The following is a 21,374-nucleotide window of genomic DNA, read 5'->3' on the forward strand; positions in this document are numbered from 1 at the left end:
TTATGGCTAATACCGCTTAATTATACTCCCTCCGGATACGAATGTAAGATGTTCTATATTTTTATCTTGTATACAAATATATGATGTTTTGAGATATAATTAATGCATTTATTTTTAAAATTTAAATATAAATTAAAAAGTAAAATTATGAGTGGTGAAACTTTATTGATATAATCAAAAAGTAATAACTAAAATATTGTATTTATTGTTTCTTAATATGTGTGTAAAACCTTAAACATCTTATATTTAAATCCAGAGGGAGTACGTTTTATCTAGTCTCTAAGAATATTAATTGCTCACCTAGATGCCTTAGGTTCTCTCGTACTTTAACGTAGCTTTAAGTAAGTTTTAATAATCATATAAATGAATTTTATGTCTAATCACAACACAGTTGTCTACAGAAATCATATGATCAAAAATGAATTTATAATTAATTAAAATTATTTATTTAACTATATAAATTTAAAATATTTTTCTGCAAATACAAAAAATTATTCTAAATAAAGGAAATAACAACATTTCCCTGAATATAAAGAAAATTAACATTTTTTATTTTCATATAAAGTTATGGAAAATATATTTTATAATAGAATTTCGAGTAAAATTTTAGAGATATACTGGAATTGTTCTTACGGTTTTTTGTGATTGAAAATCTCTTAGTGAAGCTTAAATTTATTATAATACATTTGGATGTCAGTATTTCTCTTTTAAATTTATAGATATTCTTAATTTTTCACGCACCAGGAAATCAATGATTCGGCGAACTAATTACAAAGAGTAGACTAACAATCAGTGTTGTATAAAAAATCACCATAGAATAGTTTATGGAAAAAGAGAGATTCGGGGCAGTGAAAAAGAGGCGCTCTTTTTATTGATTGTAACAAGTGATCATATTAATATTAGTTGTGAGTGATCTGATAATTAAGGAAATATTTACAACAACAACAAAACTGAGGAAAGGTGAAAAAAGAAGAAAAAATGCACGTTACTCTTTGGACTCTCTGCGGCTATACAAGGGAACACTGCGCCACCTACGTCTACTTTTTTTTGTATTCCATTCTTTTTACTGTGAATTATTTATGTTTCTACAAAAGACAGTAAAATAATGTAATAAAATCTATGAATAAGAATATTTTGATTTGCATTCTCTAGGATAACTAAGTGAACATATTCTGACACAAAATAATATAATATGAAAAACAAAGAATACAAAATGATGGTAGGATCACCTTTTTGCTCCAAAATTGTGTAATTAAATAATATCTTCGTTTCATATCACTAGATTTGCTATCTAGATGACTTAATCAGGAGGTGTATATTTTGATTGGAAAATATATGTAAAATGAGGCTGTATAATATAAGCCTCATTTGTTATGTGGCTGAAGAAGAAACAATGGCTTAGGGCATCAAATTGATTTCAAATAAATTTTAGAAGCATGTCTACAAATACTTGTTTGTTATGGTTTAAATCTTTGTTTTTTTAATATAAAATTTATCTTTCTTTCTAATAATTCACTTGTTTATATTTAACTTTACGACAATGAATTATATTTTCCTTAACTTTGTATTTAACAGTTAACTTTTATTCCATTTTTACTTTCTTAAAAAATCTAATAGCTATATATAAATTACTGCATTATGGATCATAGTCCTTTAAAATTTTATATTTTTGTTGTACTTTTTGTAAATAGTTTATTTTTATGTCAACAAACAGTTTATTTATAAAGTTTACTTATTATAAAATATCTAAATTTGTGGCTAAGTTTTTATTGTGTTTAGGGCATCGAAAATTCTTCTCACGGCTAGGAAACACTTTCGGCAAGGAAAAACATAAGGACACCAATTAAGTTAAAAAAACATATGACAAACGATATTAGATTTGAAATATCCCTAATTATACTCTTTGGTAATAAGATCCCGTCCCCTTGCATCCTCTAGGAAGAGACCATATCACGTAATGTCCGAGCTATTAAACTTCACAAATCACCATAAAATATGTAAAATAAAATGCATACAATTTGATTAAATACGGATGCAATTTAATATATTTTAATTTTCATACACGTATTCCATGCTATCCGATGATTATATGAGGTATATTCATCCAGTTACATGGTATTTGCAGTGCCGTGCGAAGGTTTTCGGAGGTCCAAGGCGAGTTCAAAAATATATTTTACATGATATATTTTTAATAATATATATATATATATATATATATATAACACTCAAAAGTTTTGAGTTATTACATAAACGTTTTCTAAATTTTCTTAACCAAAATTTTATTTTATAAAAATTTAAATCATGAACAAAAAGTATGAATTTGTAATATAAATACAAAGATATAAATTTTTGATTGAAATGTTGGTAGCTGTCAAAAATGTAAATCTTAGCATTTAAATTAACTATAATAAACTATATATTGAAAATATTATATTTTCTTTATCAAATTCTCATAAATATATAAAATAAATCTAACTCATAGCATATAAAAGAAAAGACCATTATGATCAAATATTTACAGTTTTTTAGAAGTGGAATCTTTATAGGTTTATTTAAAATATAGCAAAAATAATCACAAACTTAGTTACTTTAAACAGAAGTCAAATTTAAATTCAAATAAAAATAAAAATCTAACTAAGATAATATGTTAACTACTATGTAAAAGTATTTATTTTTTTTTGTAATTTGAGACCCTAAATTTTTTACAAAATTTGGAAGCTCTAGGCAAATGCCTTTTTCAAAAGCCTCTGAGCACGGCTCTGGGTATTTGTTATCTGAGATTAAAAAAAAAAACATTGTTTGAGATGGTAGTACATCAACAAGGATTCTACAGTTGAAGATGCTGTGATGGACCAAAAACCTGTTGGATTGGTCTGAAATTTTTAGATCCAAAAATTAAAATCAGTCATTTTATAATTTCTCCCCTATAAAAATCTGTGGTGTCACATCCGAATAGAACAAGAAACAATAGCTATATCGTTTATTTTGCTATTGTATAATTAAATAGTAAACTCGTCCGCTTGACCACATAATTGGACCAAATTAATATCTAAAAATAAAAATCAAATTAAAATCGCCTTTTTATCAGGATAGGATCGATCAGGTTAGTCTAATCCGAAGGTTTTGGAAAGGAAATGCTATTTAAAATGGTGAAATTTAGTCATGAAGGGTTTTTAAATTAAGAAAAGATAAAAGAAAAGAAAGAACGAAAGAATGAGAAGAGAAAATGACAAGTGGGAGAGGCCCGAGAAGAAGAAGACGTTTGCTGTCTGTCCCTTAAACCTGTCGAGAGGTCTCTTGAGCCCAGTGTTGTCTTCTCCTCTGCGTTGACTCTCTCTCAGTTTATTTAAAATCTTCATTTTTTTGCTTAAACTTTCATATTTTCTTATTTTGTAGTAGTTTTTTTTTATGTTTTATAAATAAATAACAAACAGTGTTTCAAAAAAGAAGAAGATAATATCGCTTGTGGGGGAGTGAATCGATGTAATACAAATAAAAGTTGAGATTGTCGTCGCTGATGAGATTATAATAAAAGTTTGGCTTTTATTTTATTTTAAGGGTTTGTTTTTTTTTTAAGTTGTAAATATGTAAATGTTTATGTTAAGGCAACATTTGAACAAAGTAGTACTAGAAGGTCTTAATTTTGGGATGCTTGCTTGCTTCATGAAAGGAGTACATTTTAGCAAATGGGAACAAGAACTTAGACAATAATGGAAAAAAATGAAATTCTATTATAATGTAATGGCTGTCATTTTCTCAGCCTTTAAATGTGGCTTTTTGTTGATAACAACATGGCATATTTGAGTCTTTTGGAGAAAAGTCTAATCTATTGGATATATACATCAACCATATAATAACAATATAGTTAAAGAAGAATAAGAGTTATGCACCAAACCTAACATATATCCCCTTCAATATTCAAATAATATATTCTTCTGTATTTTCTTGGTAATTTCATATTTGTTAATCGGAATTACATATCGAACCCAAACTAATTCCCAAAACTCATAAAAAGCTGGATTTTCTTACTATTGAAAACATCTAGAGATGGTTAGAAAAGGACTGAAATGTATACAAATACTAAATATATAAAAAAGCATTTATAATGAATTTTCCAATTTTCAGTGGTTTTATTTAAAACTAGCCATGATTTTTAATTATCTAAACAAAGGTAAACACAAACCGAAAGTACAATCAAACCCTATACTACACTTTAAAGATCGGCATGGAATATAAAGTAAAAATTAAAGAGCTATGGATCTTGGCTCAATCAATAATAATAGGGCAATGGATGTTGAATTTTGACTATGGTCCATGCGTTGTTAGTGATTGGTCGGTCGGTCCATATAAATGTAATGATGTAAATTGTGTTTTTTCACTTCGCACCACTCATTATCCATTTAATCCAGTTGGGTTGGGATGCAAATTAATTGATTACAGAAGATTCTACTGCACCTTTACCTCCTCCATTATTCATTTAATGAAATTTTATGTCTAATGGATTTTAATATAATTAAGATATATACATAATGATAAAACTTAGGTTTCTGTAATTGTCCCCACTCTATAAAATTAATTTAAATTCATACTTTTGTAACACGCAGGACCACTTCTTTTTAGTCTTTCTAGTAAACTTTGAAAGAGAATTGGTTCTTACAATATCAACTTCTGATACTTTAAGTAGAACTATTTTTAGAGGCTTGTCTTAGATCCTAACTATTTTTCTGGCAGTTACAAATGCGCACGCTTATAAGAAAATGCAAGAACACCATAATTAAGTTCTTAATCAAACTAGGGTGGTCTTTAGATTCCAAAGAGTCTTAACGTTTTAACTAAACTTGCTGCATCTCCTTCCTCTTAGCATCCACAAGCAGAGCAAGTTGTGCACATTTACTTTTAGCTTCTTCCAGTTCCTTTTCTAAGTTCCTTACCTGTTTCATCATCCATTTACATATATGTGAGAACTTAGAATCTATGTAACAGTTTGTCTCTGGTTTTATAATATGGAATCAAACTTACCGTCTGTTCCATGCCAGTCTCTTTCTTTGTATATTCCTCGCACCTACTAAGAAGGAACACATTAATAATCCAATTTTTCATGAAATTAATTTTTTTCATGTTGAGTTTTAAATATACACTGAAACCGTAACTGGAAGTTTAGGCGCCTCTTTGATGAATCCAACTTTAATTTCAGCTGCAGCCTGTTATATATATATAAGAATGCTTAGCGATCATTGCTCTCACTGTCTAAACATTAACATGTGAAAGTACACATGAAAAGAAAGAAAGAGGAAGTATTGGTTTGTGTTTCATTGCAGCTGCTTGTGGTTTGTACATTATATTCTCAGGATATCTAAATTAATCAGCAATATTGAACTGCACCACAGAGATTCCCCGAAGAATATATAATCTTGAAATTTCCGAACATTTTGAGATATAGCATTGAAGTGTAAGCCTGAGGATAAAGAAACTAACAAAGTCAGCCTTTAAACACCCTTGCAACAGCAAGAAAGAATGTTCAGGAGAGTTACCCTTAGAGAATGCCTAACACGGTAAGAGATATGAGATCTAAGATCTAATGTTCTCGAGTTAATCCGTTTCTCGTCCTGAACACTTTCATCTCGAAGTCTTTTGTCCTGTTATACAAATGTTAGAACCCAACTCCTGCAAAATACCTGGCCCTTTAAAGAAATGTTAAGTACCTCATCATCGTCGTCAAAACTCAGCTCATAGATCCCTTCATCATTAAGCCACAAGTTGTATATAATTACTTTTGTTCCATGCGCTCCAATATCCTCAAACTGGTTAAGAATAGAATTAATAAACATGACACATTAGAATTACACGTGAAATTAGAGTGTTTAGAAGGAACCAACCTGTGACCATTTGAGAAGAATGTTAAGGTTGGTAAACCAATCTTCTGAAGATTCATAAATAATTGGTTGGGGCCCATCTTTGGATATATCAAATATCAATCTGCATTACAGAAACGATTAATATAACTTGCGATAGACGCATGGATATTATATACAAAAACAATTAAACATAGGTCCTCAAATTATGGAGAAAAAATTATTAAAATCTTTAGTAAATGTCTATATCTCCTAAATTCTTAAATCCATGATCAGATAATGTTTCAGGCATGAAAACAAGAAGCTACAGATGCTGAAGGTTTTACCATAGAACAGTCACATCATCCTGGCCCGTTTTCCTAAAGAACGTGTAAGACAGAAGACCAACGCTCTGTGTAGCTTTGCTAGAACAGAGAAGATAAAAACATAGTAAACTTAAAAACAGAACACACGCCAAGTTCAGAGTGTATATTGTATATATCAATACGCTCCAAGTCTCATGGTACTTGTCTTAAAAGTTAAAACCATTTCCATCTACACACGCAAAAGGTGAAACTCTTTGTAGCAACCTGACTAGAAAGAAGCTCAACGTTTCTTTTAACAAAATATAAAAATACTTACGTTGTCCAATTGTCGTATTAGACTTCTTTGATGCATTTTCTGATCCCATCGGGATCCATCCTGGCGCCGTCGTCTTGGAAAGCTAAAGCTGGTGAGTTGTCTTTGACTATATCAAATCTTGTCGATCTTGACAAAAGTGGCCCCGTTTTGTATCTGAGGACGAATACAAATGTACAAATGCAAATGCTGTAACATACAATTCAGTCACAATGAGCAAAAGATAAGCAGTTCCCTTTATGCATGCATACCTCGTTAACTGCATTATCAATATTTAAGAAAACAACGCGTTTTTTTTGGAGATGGTTTAGTTACGTAAACAACAAGGCGTGTTTAGTTTCTTCGCTTTTGGAATGCAGATCAATCAGAGTGTTGTAAGATATTTTACATTTCGCATTATAAAATATTATTTTCCTTATTAATGTATTTATTTTGTTTGCATATAAAAAAAGAAGATAATATTTGATAATCCAAACAAATTTATCCCTGTAATATTGGGCAAAATCTAACGCAATCTTATTATTCAAACTAAATTGAAAATATTAAATCTGATGAAAAAGCAAATAAAACAGAAAATCAGAGAAAACAAATCTAAAATCCTAAATCAAATAAGAGAAAAAAAACAAGAACTTAGACATTCATGTTGAAGGAAACTACTCGTCCGTTTGTAAATTGTATCTGTTATACAACATGATAGAATCGGCTGCGACGGGTTCATTGTCTTGGTTCCTATGCCATGTGTAGAGCGCATGAGTCTTGTTCTTGATCTCCAAGAGAGCGTGACCGAAACTAGCCTCTCTGTAAGCTGAGTAACTTGGTTGAGGGTCAGTGTAACTACATGTAAAAAACATAAAACTTAGTTTTATATAAAAAAAATTAAAAAAAAAAATCATTTTGCTTAAAATATTGTTCTTAGTACCTGTTTGCGATTCCTTCAATGTTTCCTCCATCTCCAATTGTGATGTACATTGGAGCATTAAGATCTTTCACAGGAGTGCTCAAGCCATTGGTGATGTTGTATTTAATATTGGAGAAACGTTCGGATCTCTCATAGGCATGGACGTGACCAGCCAAGACCAAGTCAACTTTGCTGTTAACAAGCCACGACTCAAACGCTATCCTCATGCTCTCACCTTCCATGTAATGGTAGTTGTTGCTGTTGTACCACGGCGAGTGAACAATGACAATCAACCATGGAGTCTCCTCTCTGTTCACGTTCTTCAGCTCTTGCTCCAGCCACAAGTATTGTGGTGTGTATTTGCCTGGTAATGAGATTACGTAATAAAATAAAGAGAGATTACAAAATCTTTAGGGTTTTGTGATTTTTTTTTGTTACCGTAGGCAGAGTAAGAGGAGAGGACGATGATGTGAGCAGGGCCACGTCTGACTGAGTACCAAAGAGGAGATATGCTCCCTGAGGATTTGTAGGAGTTAGGGTAACGATGCATGTAAGGCTTGAAGGCGTGAGGCTCACCCTAATATTACAGATTCAAATTAAACCGAACAAAACCAAACAACAAAAAAGACTTGAATCGAATGCGACTAAGCGAATCTTACAATCTCCGGAGCGAAATCTATCTCGTGATTCCCAGCGGCAAAGATAAAAGGCTGGTAAGCAGCGCAAGGCTCCATGAATCTTCCCCAAGTATCCCACTTTCTCTGGTCATGATTTGGTTGGTCGTCTGCGTAAGACAAGTCTCCAGCAAAGAGAACGGCTTGGCCTTTAGGGTTCGACATGTAATGGTACAATGTCTCGTTCGAAGCATAAGTTTGTCCAAGATCACCTACAAGAAAAAACTCATTTCATATCGATATGATAACACTAGTTTGAATATAGTTTTAAAGAGATCAGTGAATTACCAATAATCCCGAATGTGTAGGGAACATCGGGTCCAACCTTCGGAGGAGTCGTGAAGTGGAATTGTCTAACGGATTTAGCGGTACCAACCTCGTAGATGTACTTAGTATCATACTGCAACGTAAAACAAAAAACATTTAAGACACCATATAAAAGAAGATCATGTTGTTACTTAAATAACAAGTTAAGTAATACAACACAAACCTCGAGTCCTTTAATGGTAGCGTGATGAAGAAAACCGGAAGTATAGTCATAGAATCTGTAAGAGGACGTTGAACCATGAGCTTTCTTCTTTGCCGGCTTCACGTCGCTGCTGTTACCAGCGATCCAGTAAGTAACGACGTTAGTACCAGCTAGGTTTAACGGCGTCACCCACGAGACGATCATGGCACGTCCGTCATGGTCTCCTTGCGTTAGATGAACCTGAAATAATACCGAAAAAACAATACAAAAAAAATTAATACAAAATGATGGTTTGATACGTTAATGCAACTGAAAAGATATATTCAAAACCTGTTCAGGAACATTATGACCAGAGGGTGGAGGAAATGTTTCCAGAGACATCTCAATCGATGGTAGAGCTTGTCTAACGTATTTACTTGTCATTCCACCATTGATTACAGTGGTAATGTTCAGAAGCACTAGAGATAATAGGAAGAAATGGATTGAGTTCATGTTTAATCGTTTGATTGTTTCAATAGCTTTGTGTTTGTTATGATCAATTGGTTAACTATCTTTATATAAGTTTGAGTAGGATGCTTAGGAATATGCTTTTTTTGTGAATATGCTAGTGATAAGTATTTAGTTAGGAATATTTTGTTTTTTGAACTGTTGGTTGAGAATAATATTGAAGAATAAAATTTAAACGGAAAGGATATGTAAAAGATTTTTTTGTAAGAATAACTAATTTTGATTTAGTTACGATCGTATAAATAAAATGTAGTTAATTCAGGAAAAAAAATATTTCGGCTCGCTGATATTAACTTCGTTTATTTTGGTGAGTTTTATTATTAACACATGATCAAAATGTAGCAAAGTGTTGAATAATCATCTTCTTATCATATTTTTCGACAATTATAAATTTTTCAAATTTGAGATATATCCGTCGATTCTTTATACTCAAAATATTACCAGCTTTTGTATTGTATATTAGATGTTAAGATGTGGTAAAATATTTTACACAAGAAAAAAATCTAAACAGAATACAAAAAATCTAAGGGGCTGTTATTGGTTTTTGATTTAAAAAGAGTTTTGATGATTTTTTAAAATTAATTAGTTTCTGAATTTTAAAAGAGTTATAATGATATTTCAATTTTCTTAATAATTTGTTGAAGAGTTTTATAAAATCGTTAGATTCTTTATTCGAGATAATTATAAACTTAAGCAGAGTATCTTAAGATATTGTGTTGTTGTGTTAATTTGTTGGTATCCTCTTCATTTTCCCAGTTTGTATTATTTTTCTTGTTCTTCCGTTTCCCTTCTCCTATTTGCATTTTTGCAGGAGTTCATTTTCTTTTTTTCGTAGCTTGCAAATTTTAAGTTTTTGATCAAAGTTCTTTGTGCCCACTTCCCAAACCATTGACTTTCCTAGGAATTTACTAGGTTTGTACTTAGTTGGAATTTTATATTGGGGTGAGTGAACTGATTACGTGATACAATCTTTACAGTGGCAAGTAAGTGAAGACGTGTTGCAACCAAAATTTACAGAGTTTGTTTTGAAATGCTATTAATTTTAAATTTGATTAAATTATAAAAAGTATATGAGAATACATGATCGATGTGCAATACTTTACTTAACAGAGTTTGTGAAGAAAATATGTAGAATCAATAAACGAATAACAACAGACTTTTAAGTCATGACAAAATCAGTTACTTTCATTTTTTCCGAATAACACAAGATTTTATATGACTTTGTAAAATACCCGATCTAATAACACCAGATTTCTATAAACTTTTAACAACTTATTACAAATCCATGAACATCAGACTTAAATATAGTTTTAAAGAATCATAATCCAATAACACTAGAATTATCCAATAACACCCTAAAACTGGAAGATTTTTAAAACTGCAATTTAGGCTTAAGTAAACAGATTAAAAGATTTTATAATTAACGAGTTAAAAAAGGTTTATAAACATAACTACAGAAAAAAAAGAGAAAACCCATTAGAAATGAAAACATAACAACAATAGAATATCCTCTCCTAGCATAAACCATTGACAAAGACAAATCAAAACCAAACATTAAACCGAGTTCATTCATACCCAACAATTCCAGTCTCCGTAACTGGTTAAAATTGTCATTGGTAACCGGTGGGCAGAACGTTTTGACAAGACCCGGAATTGCGCAAGACTCATTACAACTTTTATCTAACTCAAACTACTCTAAACCACAATATTTCTGTTCAAAACTAACACACATTTCAACACATCTTACACTTCTTTTCCTCCTCTCTCTGTCTTCTGTATAGTTTGGTTATACATTTTGTAGTCAAAGAGCTCAATAGTTGTCTTTAAGGCTTCCAACTGGTTAAAGATGTCTCAGGGGAACAAACTGCTTCAACAGTCAACCGTTTCAACACATTCAGACATGGGTCTTTCCCGAAGTTAGTGTTTGATATCAGCATTGCATTTCTCGCTTTCCCTACACACTTCTGCATATAACAAAAATACACCACGATTATAAAACCAAAAAAGTGTTAAAAACTTTCTTTATCTGAGTAAAGATTATTACCCTCTCTAAGATAGCATATGAAGTAGCTGCATGACACTCTCCTTGTTGGTAAGTCCTGCATTTTCCCAAAGGCGTTCCAAAGCTTGCGAACTTGATAGCTGAAATAGCCTGACCAGGGCTACATTTCAAATGAAGCTTTGGTCTATGAAACGTTTGTCCTTTACCATAGCTTTCCATTTGCCAGATATTGATAGTCGGATGGTATTCAGAAACTTCAGCACAAACTCTAGATACTGATCTTTTAACCGAAGAGACAGCTGATGGGTTCCCTCCAATCTCCTCGAATATGACCAACAGGTTTTGGCTCGGCTTTAACCATGATCTCGGAACATGGTAGTATCTTTGTGTAGGCTGACCACAGCCGGATAAGCACTTGTTTGGCTTATATGTTCCGGTGTAGCTACAGTGATCACAGTCACCGGTTGCAAATGCTGTCCAATATATACCAATGCTCTCACCGTTCACCCATATCTGACCTTTTCCCATGCCTTCCATGTCCAGAGCAAGCGGCTCATCTCCTTCAGGTGCATCAAAATAAGTCTTGTGCCATGTCAGAGGCTGAGGCTTTTGTACAGTTAAAGACATATCCAGGATACCCAATAGACGGTGTGTTGGTTGGATATGAAAGATTCATAGCTTCACCTCTCAGCTCCACCTGGTATGTCCATTTTTGCCATGACAAGTCTCGCTTCCCTTGAGACAAACTGTGCAGTGCAACAGGATCCAAGATTTCAGTGTTCCTAGACTCAAAGTGCCCACCCACATTCTGAACACAAAAAGGATGATCAGGACAAGAGAAAAATGATTAAAAAAAAACTTAAAGCAGCAGAGAGAAAGGAAAAAAAAAGAATACTAACTAGTAATCCAACAGCAACACTCAGCAATGCTATTCTGTTAGTTCCAGAATGTAGATTGATCTTTCCCCTATAAGTGAATCTCCTATTTTGCCTTGTTCCAAAGGCAGAACCTGTGAATTTATACATATCAAAAACTCTCTAATGGAAGTTAATGAGGTAAGTTAGTACTTCCACCAATTCAATTTAGTTGTCATTCTAGAGTTTTGCACACAAATTAAGGAACTAGTTAAATGTTTAAATTTGTCTTTGTTTGGTTATTATAATTGCATAACTTTTATTATTAGTTTGATTAGGAGCAAAAGAGATAAATTAATAGAAAAAGTTACATTCAAATCATTAAACAACACTTATTTTGTAACAAAAAATATATGTTACAAAGATACTTAGTTTGAAAGTGAGGGAGTATCATATACCTGAAAGCTGTCCATTGACAAATATATGAACGGCATGGCTTGTGGACTGGATAATGAGAGTTGGTAGCTCTCCACAATGCAAGAATGATTCAGTTTCGCCAATATCAACACTACATCAAATTCCAAAATGTTGGTTTAGCAAGTCCTGAGAATCACATTGCAGCCATAGCTCATGTTTTCTTTTTATTACCTGGTCATGTACCAAAGATAATCGCTTGTGTCACGTGTGACATTTATCTGCTCCAAGAGCCGGATGATTATAGTATCTTAAATTTAGAACAATGATTATACAATTTACCTTAAATTTGTAATGTAGTGTTGATATAACAATTTGAGTATCTTCAATTTAGAACAATGATTATAACAATTTGAGTATCTTAAATTTAGAACAATGAATATAACAATTTGAGTATCTTCAATTTAGAACAATGATTATAACAATTTGAGTATCTTAAATTTAGAACAATGATTATAACAATTTGAGTATCTTCAATTAAGAACAAAGATTATAACAATTTGAGTATCTTAAATTTAGAACAATGATTATACACTTTACATTCATCTTTAATGGTTTGATTGCTTAAGAGCTTTGGTGTTTGTTGTGATCAGTTGGTTAACTAGGCTTTATATAAGCGTCGGATGTTTGGGAATATGCTATTAGGAAGAATTTACTTAGGATTATTTTCTTTTTGAACTGTTTGGTTCGGTATAATTCTAAAGAACAAAATTTAAACTGAAAAGAGATATGTAAATCATCAAAATGTAACAAAGTATAGAATAATCTCATTATCAGATTTCGTTTTGTTGACAACTAATTATCAGATATAAGATTTGAGATATATCCATCGAATCTTTAGTTTCAAAAAAAAAAAACACAAAATTCATCGAATCTTTATACGCAGAATATTACCAGCTTTTTCTATTAGATGTTAAGATGTGGTAAAATATTTTTTTTTTATCAGCATCATAATCAGACTCAACTACAACTCTATAAATAAACTTGATAACTATGAATCCATGTGTATGACGAAACATGATTGTTGCCGAGCACTACGTGCCAAACTATTCGCCATTTTGTTGTGCGTCTGTTGTACATAAATGAGTTTTGAGTAGTTGGAACTCTCTTTTAGACGTTTAATATCTTCCAATTATGTTGCAAAATCTGATCATTCTTATAGTTCTGAAACATTTACTGATCGATAACTCCATTGCAAACGTTACATGAAATTATAGTAGATTTCTCATACTTTCTATTGGCCAAATGAGAGATTTTATTTCCGAGTGAATGGATGATATACTAGCTTTTATATTTTTTACTTTATTGGTCCATCAATACTTTCTAGTATACTATGTGGTAAAGTATTATACACCGGAATAAAAATCCAAACAGAATACAACTAATATAGAAATTTATTCGTTGACAAAAATCTAAAATTGAAATCCAGGCTTAAGTAAAAAAAAAAAAGGTTAAAAGCTCTTATAAACATAACTAAATCAGAAAAAGAAAAAAAGGTTGAAATGAAATCATAACTAAATTAGAAAAGAACAATTATTTCAAATAACCTCTTTTTAAAATGACCAAAAGAGAAAAATAATCAAAAGGAAGAAAATGAATAAAAGACGTTTCATTAAATAGATAAAAGATTCTTATATCTCTTACTTTATAGATATATAAAAATAAACTATTAGTTTTGAACTATAAGTTTTCAAATTCTAACATTTTTATAATTGTTTTTTCCAAATTGTTTTAATTTTTTTTTTTTGAAATTCGAAATGCTCTTTGAAACTATTTCTAAAATGTTTATTTATATTTTTTAATACTTATTTATCTATTTTTTTTTAAATTTTAAACCTCATTCCCAAAACTCCAATTCTTAACTCTAAAACCTAGTAGTATAAGTATATATTACCATTTAGTGATACATTTTTTGTCATTTTATTTTCTCAGAGCTCTTATGCTGGAAAAAGACACTTAAAAATTTTTTTTATAGGGAATTTCTCATTAGAAAACGTAAAAAGAATACGGTTTGAAACAAATAAACCTCACACAGTAGAATTTCCATCTCCTAACATGAACCTTCATTGTTGATTACAGAGCCAAATCAAAACCAAACACTAAACCAACTTCACTCATACCCAACAGTTCCAGTCTCCATAACCGGTTAAAACGGTCGTCGGTAAGCGGTGGGCGGAACGTTTTTGACAAGACCCGAAATTTCCCAAGACTCATCACAACTCTACACTCTACAGACTCCTTCTCTCTTACCTAACTCAAACTACTCTAAAAACCACAAAGTTTTCTGTTCAAAACTAACACATACATGGACACACATTTCAACACATCTTACACTTTCTTTTCCTCCTCTCACTCTCTCTGTATAGTTTGCTTATACATTTTGTAGTCAAAGAGCTCAATGGTCATCTTTTTTAAGGCTTCCAACTGGTTAAAGATGTCTCAGGAGAACAAACAGCTTCAACAGTCAACCGTTTCAACACATTCGGACACGGGTTTTTCCCGAAGTTAGTGTTCGATATCATCACTGCACATCTCGCTTTCCCTACACACTTCTTCATATAACAAAACACATTTTCCTAAGATAAAACAAAGAGTGTGATTAAAACTGTATCTGAGTAAAAGATTCTTACCTTCTCTAAGATAGCGTATTAAGTAGCTGCATGAAACTCTCCTTGTTGGTAACTCCCGCATTTTCCCAAAGGCGTCACAAAGCTTGCAAACTTAATAGCTGAAATGGCCTGACCAGGACTACATTTCCAATGAACCTTAGGTCTATGAAATGTTTGTCCTTTTCCATAGCTTTCGAGTTTCCAGTTCTTGATATTCAGATGGTATTCAGAAACTTCAGCACAAACTCCAGAAACTGATCTTTTAACCAAAGAGACAGCTGATGGGTTTCCTCCAATCTCCTCGAATATGACCAACAGGTTTTGGCTCGGCTTCAACCATGATCTCGGCACGTGGTAGTTATTAGGATCATAAGACTATATATGGAAAGGAGTGTTAAGTAAATATGTCTAACCTAGTTTACCCTAGCTATCTCATTGTATATATTGTACTCTCTCATTCTCTAATAAGATATACAGTTTCATATCTCTATATGGTATCAGAGCATCGCTCCTAAAACCTAAAAATTTTCTTTTCATTTTGCCTCTTTGACGGCAGTAATGTCGACCTCAAACATTTCATCTCCTTCCCTCACAGAAACCTTGATCCCGACTCAAAACACAAATCATTTGCTCAATATCAACATGTCTAACGTCTCTAAGCTTTCTGCAACGAATTACCTGATTTGGAGCTTACAAGTTCATGCCTTGATTGATGGTTATGGTCTTATTGGCCATCTAGACGGATCTGTGGCACCTCCCTCTCCAGTTGTTACCACAAATGGAGAAACAACGGTGAACCAGGATTACACCCTCTGGAACAGACAAGATCGGCTGATCTACAGCGCCTTGATTGGTGCGATCTCACTTCCTCTCCAGCCACTGGTGGCTCGCGCAGCCACTGCTGCCAAAATCTGGGAAACACTTGCCTCTACATATGCAAAACCAAGTAGAGGTCATATCAAACAATTGAGGGATCAACTCAAAGGCTGGAAGAAGGAAACCAAGTCTATCGATGTGTACTTACAGGGTGCGACCACTCGATTTGATCAGCTTGCTATCTTGGGCAAGCCTATGGATCATGAAGATCAAATTGATGCTGTCCTTGCCGGCTTACCAGAAGAATATAAGTCGGTTATTGACCAAGTTGAAGGAAGGGAGACAGCGCCTTCTATAACCGAGCTACACGAGAAGCTTCTCAATCATGAAGCCAAGCTCCTCTCCAGCTCCGCTGCCACCACGTCTCCGTTCCCTGTTTCAGCAAACATGGTTCAGAACAAGCAACCATACACAGCAAACAACAACTACAAGCCTCGGGGTAACAACAATGGTGGTTACTTCAATCCTCAATCAAGGCCCAACAACACCAACAACAACTTACGCTGGCAGCAACCGAATCAACAGAACCGTGGGCCGCGTCCCTATCTTGGGAAGTGTCAGATCTGTGGAGTGCAGGGTCATGGCGCTAAACGATGCCCGCAACTCCAGAGCTTTCAAGCAGCAGCTCAAGACAGTCCGTTTACACCATGGCAGCCGCGTGCCAATGTAGCTTCTGCCTCACAAGCGATGGCGAACCCTTGGCTACTCGACAGTGGAGCCACTCACCACATCACGTCTGATCTCCACAACCTGTCCCTGCATCAGCCATATGAAGGAGGTGAGGCTGTGGTCATTGCAGATGGTTCCAATCAAAACATTACACACACGGGTTCCACAACACTTCCTTCTCAATCAAAATCTTTGATTCTTAACAATATTCTATGCGTGCCTAATATACAGAAAAATTTAATTTATGTACATCGATTATGCAATGCTAATAGAGTATCTGTGGAATTCTTTCCATCATCCTTTCAGGTGAAGGATCTGAGCACGGGGATCCAGTTATACCGCGGCAACAGTAGAGGACAGCTATATGAATGGCCATTACCGAGTTCTTCACCTATGGCTATGTTCTCTTCACCAACACCTAAGACTACTCTATCATTTTGGCATTCACGCCTGGGTCATCCCTCTCTTTCAATTCTCAATAAAACAGTCTCTAAGTTTTTGCTTCCTATTTCAAATATTTCCTCAAAGTTTCTATCTTGCTCAGATTGCATGATAAATAAAAGCCACAAACTGTCTTTCTCAGACTCAAGTATTCAATCAACACGACCCCTAGAGTTTGTTTTTACTGATGTTTGGTCTTCTCCTATTCTATCTAAAGATCATTTCAAGTATTACTTACTCTTTGTTGATCACTATACTCGCTATTCTTGGCTATATCCTCTAAGACAAAAATCTCAAGTAAAAGAAACTTTCATAGTCTTTAAAGGGTTGGTGGAGAACCGGTTTCAAAACAAGATTGGAACACTATTTTCAGACAATGGAGGAGAGTATATTGCTTTAAGATCATACCTTCAAGAACATGGAGTTTCTCATCTCACTTCCCCTCCACACACGCCGGAACACAATGGCGTTGCAGAGAGGAAGCATCGGCACATCGTTGAGACCGGCTTGACTCTCTTATCTCAAGCGTCGATGCCCAAATCATACTGGCCTTTTGCTTTTGCAACTGCAGTCTATTTAATCAATCGGATGCCGACACCGAATCTTCACTATGAGTCTCCGTACCAGAAGCTGTTCCAGCGAGTTCCTAACTACAATCGACTCCGCGTGTTTGGCTCTCTATGCTTCCCATGGCTTCGACCTTACACACAAAATAAGATGGAGGATCGATCAAAATCATGTGTCTTTCTCGGTTACTCAACGACTCAAAGTGCATACCTTTGCCTTCATATTCCGACCTCTCGTGTCTATACATCACGTCATGTGATATTTGAAGAATCGATCTTCCCTTTCGCGGATAAGTCTCACGCCTCAGTCTCTCCCGATACTAATGAAACGGTCCCACCTCCGGTGATTCCGATGGTCACACAAGTTCCAATCCTCACACCAACCACTTCGCGGCGGTCCCCTACTGTCCCGTGCTCGATCCCTCACCCAGCTCCGCCTGCTCCGACCACACAACCGCGATCGCCACAACAAGCTCAGGTATTACCTTCTAACTCTAATTCTCACACTTCTCCTCCTCCTAACTCTGAGCCCACTGCTCCACACGAAAATGGGCCGCAACCCACGGCCCAGCAACCCTTGAGCCCACTTCAAACAAATCCAACCCAAAATAATCCATCAGCCCAAACACAAACCAGCCCACCTCAAAATCCAACCTTGCAACCTCAACCTCAACCCTCGATGAATCCACCCTCTGAACCGGAACAATCCCGCAATCAACATCAGATGCAGACGCGATCCAAAAACCAAATCACAAAACCAAACTCCAAATTCCTTTATACCGTAGCCTCAAAACTCAAACACAATAACGAACCCAAAACCCTTGCTCAAGCACTCAAAGATGAAAAATGGCGTCGTGCAATGTCTGTGGAATACAACGCTCAAGTCGAACATCAAACATGGGATTTGGTTCCTTCCTCACCAAACCAGAACCTTGTTTCCTGTCGTTGGATCTACACTACGAAATATCTTCCAAGTGGTGAAGAAGAACGACCAAAAGCTCGACTTGTTGCTCGCGGTTACACACAACGTTATGGGGTTGATTACATCGAAACATTTAGTCCGGTAATAAAGTCTACTACCATTCGCTTGGTTCTTGATGTTGCAGTAAACAGAGGCTGGGTAATTAAGCAACTTGATGTCAACAACGCGTTTCTACAAGGCGATTTACAAGAAGAAGTGTACATGACACAGCCACCGGGTTTTATTGATCCGGATCATCCGAATCATGTGTGTCGATTGAAGAAGCCTATCTATGGCCTCAAGCAGGCTCCCCGGGCGTGGTACATGTCTCTCAAACAGCATCTCATCGATTTGGGCTTCATCAATTCTCTTGCAGATACCTCGCTTTTCATTCACACCTCCAGCCACCACAATACCTATGTCTTGGTCTATGTTGATGACATAGTGGTCACAGGAAGTCATTCTCAACATGTTGCCTACGTCTTGCAGTCTCTGGCTCAGCGATTCTCTATAAAGGACCCAGTTGATCTTCACTACTTCCTTGGAATAGAGGTTCATCGTACCACCACGGGACTTCATCTTATGCAGCGTCGCTACATTCTGGACTTGCTAGCGAAGATGAACATGCTTGACGCCAAACCTGTGTCGACACCGATGCAGAGCTCTCCAAAACTTGTACTCAACTATGGAACATATCTTACTGATGCCTCTCAATATCGTTCCACGGTTGGTAGCTTGCAGTATCTCGCATTTACTCGCCCGGATATCTCCTTTGCTGTCAACCGCCTATCACAATTTATGCATCAACCAACAGAATCTCACTGGCAAGCAGTCAAACGTGTTCTCCGGTACTTGGCTGGCACCACAGATCACGGCATTCTTATGAAGACGGCTGCGCCTCTCACGCTTCACGCTTTCACCGACGCTGACTGGGCTGGCGACACGGATGATTATACTTCGACGAATGCGTATGTAATCTATCTTGGTGCTACTCCTATATCGTGGTCATCTAAGAAGCAAAATAGTGTTGCTCGCTCTTCCACTGAGGCTGAATATCGAGCTGTTGCCAATACAGCGTCTGAGGTAATCTGGTTATGCTCTCTTCTTCAGGAACTTCACATTCCACTACCCACAGCTCCAGTCATTTACTGCGACAATGTGGGCGCGACTTACCTCTGTGCTAATCCCATCTTTCATTCAAGGATGAAACACATTGCTATCGATTATCATTTCATCCGGAATTTGGTTCACTCTGGTCTGATTCGAGTCTCTCATATTTCCACCAAAGACCAGCTCGCCGACGCGCTTACGAAGCCACTTGCTCGACAGCAGTTTCTACAAGCTATATCCAAGATTGGAGTCAAGAGAATGCCTCCATCTTGAGGGGGTATATTAGGATCATAAGACTATATATGGAAAGGAGTGTTAAGTAAATATGTCTAACCTAGTTTACCCTAGCTATCTCATTGTATATATTGTACTCTCTCATTCTCTAATAAGATATACAGTTTCATATCTCTATAGTAGTATCTTTGTGTAGGCTGACCACAGCCGGATAAGCACTTGTTCGGTTTGTATGTTCCGGTGTAGCTACAATTACCACAGTCACCGGTTGCAAATGTTGTCCAGTATCTCCCAATGCTCTCACCGTTCACCAATATCTGACCTTTTCCCATTCCTTCCATGTCCAAAGCAAGCGGCTCGTCTCCCTCAGGTGCATCAAAATAAGTCTAAAGAAACAAAATGTGCTTACCCATTAGGATAGATTATAAAAAAATGTCCTTACCCATTAGGACAGATTAGAAAAAAGCTTTATGGAGTTGTGTTTGATTCAATTAAACCTTGTGCCATGTCAAAGGCTGAGGCTTTTGTACAGTCAAGGACGCATCCATCCACTCAACAGAGGGTGTGTTTGTTGGATATGCAAGATTCATAGCTTCACCTCTCAGCCCCACTTGGTACGTCCATTTTTGCCATGATAAGTCTCGCTTCCCTTGAGACAAACCGTGCAGTGCAACAGGAACCAAGATTCCAGTGTTCCAAGACTCAAAGTGTCCACCCACATTCTTAAAAGTTGAACACAAAAGGGATCATCAGGACAAGAGAAAAAAGATTAAAAAAAAACTTAAAGCAGCAGATAAGAAAAAAAAAAAAGAATACTAACTGGTAATCCAACAGCAACACTAAGCAATGTTATTCTGTTAGTTCCAGAATGTAGATTGATATTTCCTCTATAAGTGAATCTCCTGTTTTCCCTTGTTCCAAACGCATAACCTGCAATTTATATATTGCATATCAGAAACTCTCTGATGGAAGTTAATGAGGTAAGTTAGAATCATATACCTGAAAGTTGTCCATTGACAAATATATGAACAGTGTGGCATGTGGACTGGATAATGAGAGTTGGAAGCTCTCCACCATGCAAGAATGATTCGGTTTCACCAATATCAACACTACATTACAAAAAACATATATATTTTAATATAGGGCTTACGTGGTGGTCGTAGCAGACAAAGCCGATGCAAATTTTGGGATTGTCTGGTTGGTGATTTTTGATGTCCCAAATACCTTATACATACTGTTATATGACGCACTGATATCCCTTCTTGAAGTTGGTGGATTTTTTGAGGAATGTGATGCACAGGAGATGTCACTATAAAACATGCGATTTTAATTAATGGCATACATTTTAATAAATTTGAAAATGAAACTATAAATAGTTATAAGATAAATAAATCCATCTCTATTATGAAATTTCTCTATTTTAGGGAAAAAAATAGAGGAATACATTGGAGATGGTCTAAGGCATGGCCGACGTAAATGATCGACGTTGAGATTTCAGCTTTTCTGATTCTTACTATTCTAATGTTTTAATATAATTTCAATATTCCCTTTGTTTTATAA

At 35.0% G+C, this 21,374-nt stretch overlaps 3 protein-coding genes and 2 pseudogenes across 3 annotated transcripts; all 5 read right to left on the reverse strand.

Moving 5' to 3' along the window:
- Window positions 1-3,145: 3,145 nt before the first annotated feature.
- On the reverse strand, window positions 3,146-6,522 carry LOC111201484 (annotated as a pseudogene).
- A 454-nt stretch (window positions 6,523-6,976) lies between these two features.
- Window positions 6,977-9,054, reverse strand: LOC106377949 (purple acid phosphatase 6). The gene is made up of 7 exons (XM_013818165.3): window positions 8,842-9,054; window positions 8,533-8,751; window positions 8,331-8,442; window positions 8,028-8,254; window positions 7,807-7,945; window positions 7,390-7,732; window positions 6,977-7,304 (listed from the first exon to the last, which is right to left on the reverse strand). The coding sequence occupies exons 1-7, from the start codon at window positions 9,001-9,003 to the stop codon at window positions 7,124-7,126; spliced, it is 1,383 nt and encodes a 460-aa protein (XP_013673619.1). The 5' UTR covers window positions 9,004-9,054; the 3' UTR covers window positions 6,977-7,123.
- Window positions 9,055-9,251: 197 nt separating this feature from the next.
- LOC106408606 lies at window positions 9,252-12,530 on the reverse strand (annotated as a pseudogene).
- A 2,466-nt stretch (window positions 12,531-14,996) lies between these two features.
- Window positions 14,997-15,415, reverse strand: LOC125575393 (beta-galactosidase 3-like). Its single transcript, XM_048777119.1, has 2 exons — window positions 15,380-15,415; window positions 14,997-15,332 (listed from the first exon to the last, which is right to left on the reverse strand). The coding sequence occupies exons 1-2, from the start codon at window positions 15,413-15,415 to the stop codon at window positions 14,997-14,999; spliced, it is 372 nt and encodes a 123-aa protein (XP_048633076.1).
- A 4,518-nt stretch (window positions 15,416-19,933) lies between these two features.
- On the reverse strand, window positions 19,934-21,047 carry LOC106363228 (beta-galactosidase 3-like). The gene is made up of 5 exons (XM_048777120.1): window positions 20,965-21,047; window positions 20,814-20,923; window positions 20,635-20,744; window positions 20,312-20,536; window positions 19,934-20,200 (listed from the first exon to the last, which is right to left on the reverse strand). The coding sequence occupies exons 1-5, from the start codon at window positions 21,045-21,047 to the stop codon at window positions 19,934-19,936; spliced, it is 795 nt and encodes a 264-aa protein (XP_048633077.1).
- Window positions 21,048-21,374: the final 327 nt, after the last annotated feature.

This window comes from Brassica napus, chromosome A3 (assembly GCF_020379485.1).
Source record: "Brassica napus cultivar Da-Ae chromosome A3, Da-Ae, whole genome shotgun sequence".
Lineage (NCBI taxonomy): Eukaryota > Viridiplantae > Streptophyta > Magnoliopsida > Brassicales > Brassicaceae > Brassica > Brassica napus.

What these genes read in the sequence shown, in the direction of transcription:
- LOC106377949 (XM_013818165.3), bottom strand. Translation starts at nt 9,003, where the DNA reads ATGAACTCAATCCATTTCTTCCTATTATCTCTAGTGCTTCTGAACATT. An exon ending in CTACCATTAAAGGACTCGAG is followed by an intron (nt 8,443 to 8,532) that starts GTTTGTGTTGTA and finishes TTTACGTTGCAG; the next exon opens with TATGATACTAAGTACATCTA. An exon ending in ATTGAAGGAATCGCAAACAG is followed by an intron (nt 7,305 to 7,389) that starts GTACTAAGAACA and finishes TTTTACATGTAG; the next exon opens with TTACACTGACCCTCAACCAA.
- LOC125575393 (XM_048777119.1), bottom strand. Translation starts at nt 15,415, where the DNA reads ATGAGAGAGTACAATATATACAATGAGATAGCTAGG. An exon ending in TATACAATGAGATAGCTAGG is followed by an intron (nt 15,333 to 15,379) that starts GTAAACTAGGTT and finishes TTCCATATATAG; the next exon opens with TCTTATGATCCTAATAACTA.
- LOC106363228 (XM_048777120.1), bottom strand. Translation starts at nt 21,047, where the DNA reads ATGTATAAGGTATTTGGGACATCAAAAATCACCAACCAGACAATCCCA. An exon ending in TTGTCTGCTACGACCACCAC is followed by an intron (nt 20,924 to 20,964) that starts GTAAGCCCTATA and finishes TTTGTAATGTAG; the next exon opens with TGTTGATATTGGTGAAACCG. An exon ending in AGCCTTTGACATGGCACAAG is followed by an intron (nt 20,201 to 20,311) that starts GTTTAATTGAAT and finishes TTGTTTCTTTAG; the next exon opens with ACTTATTTTGATGCACCTGA.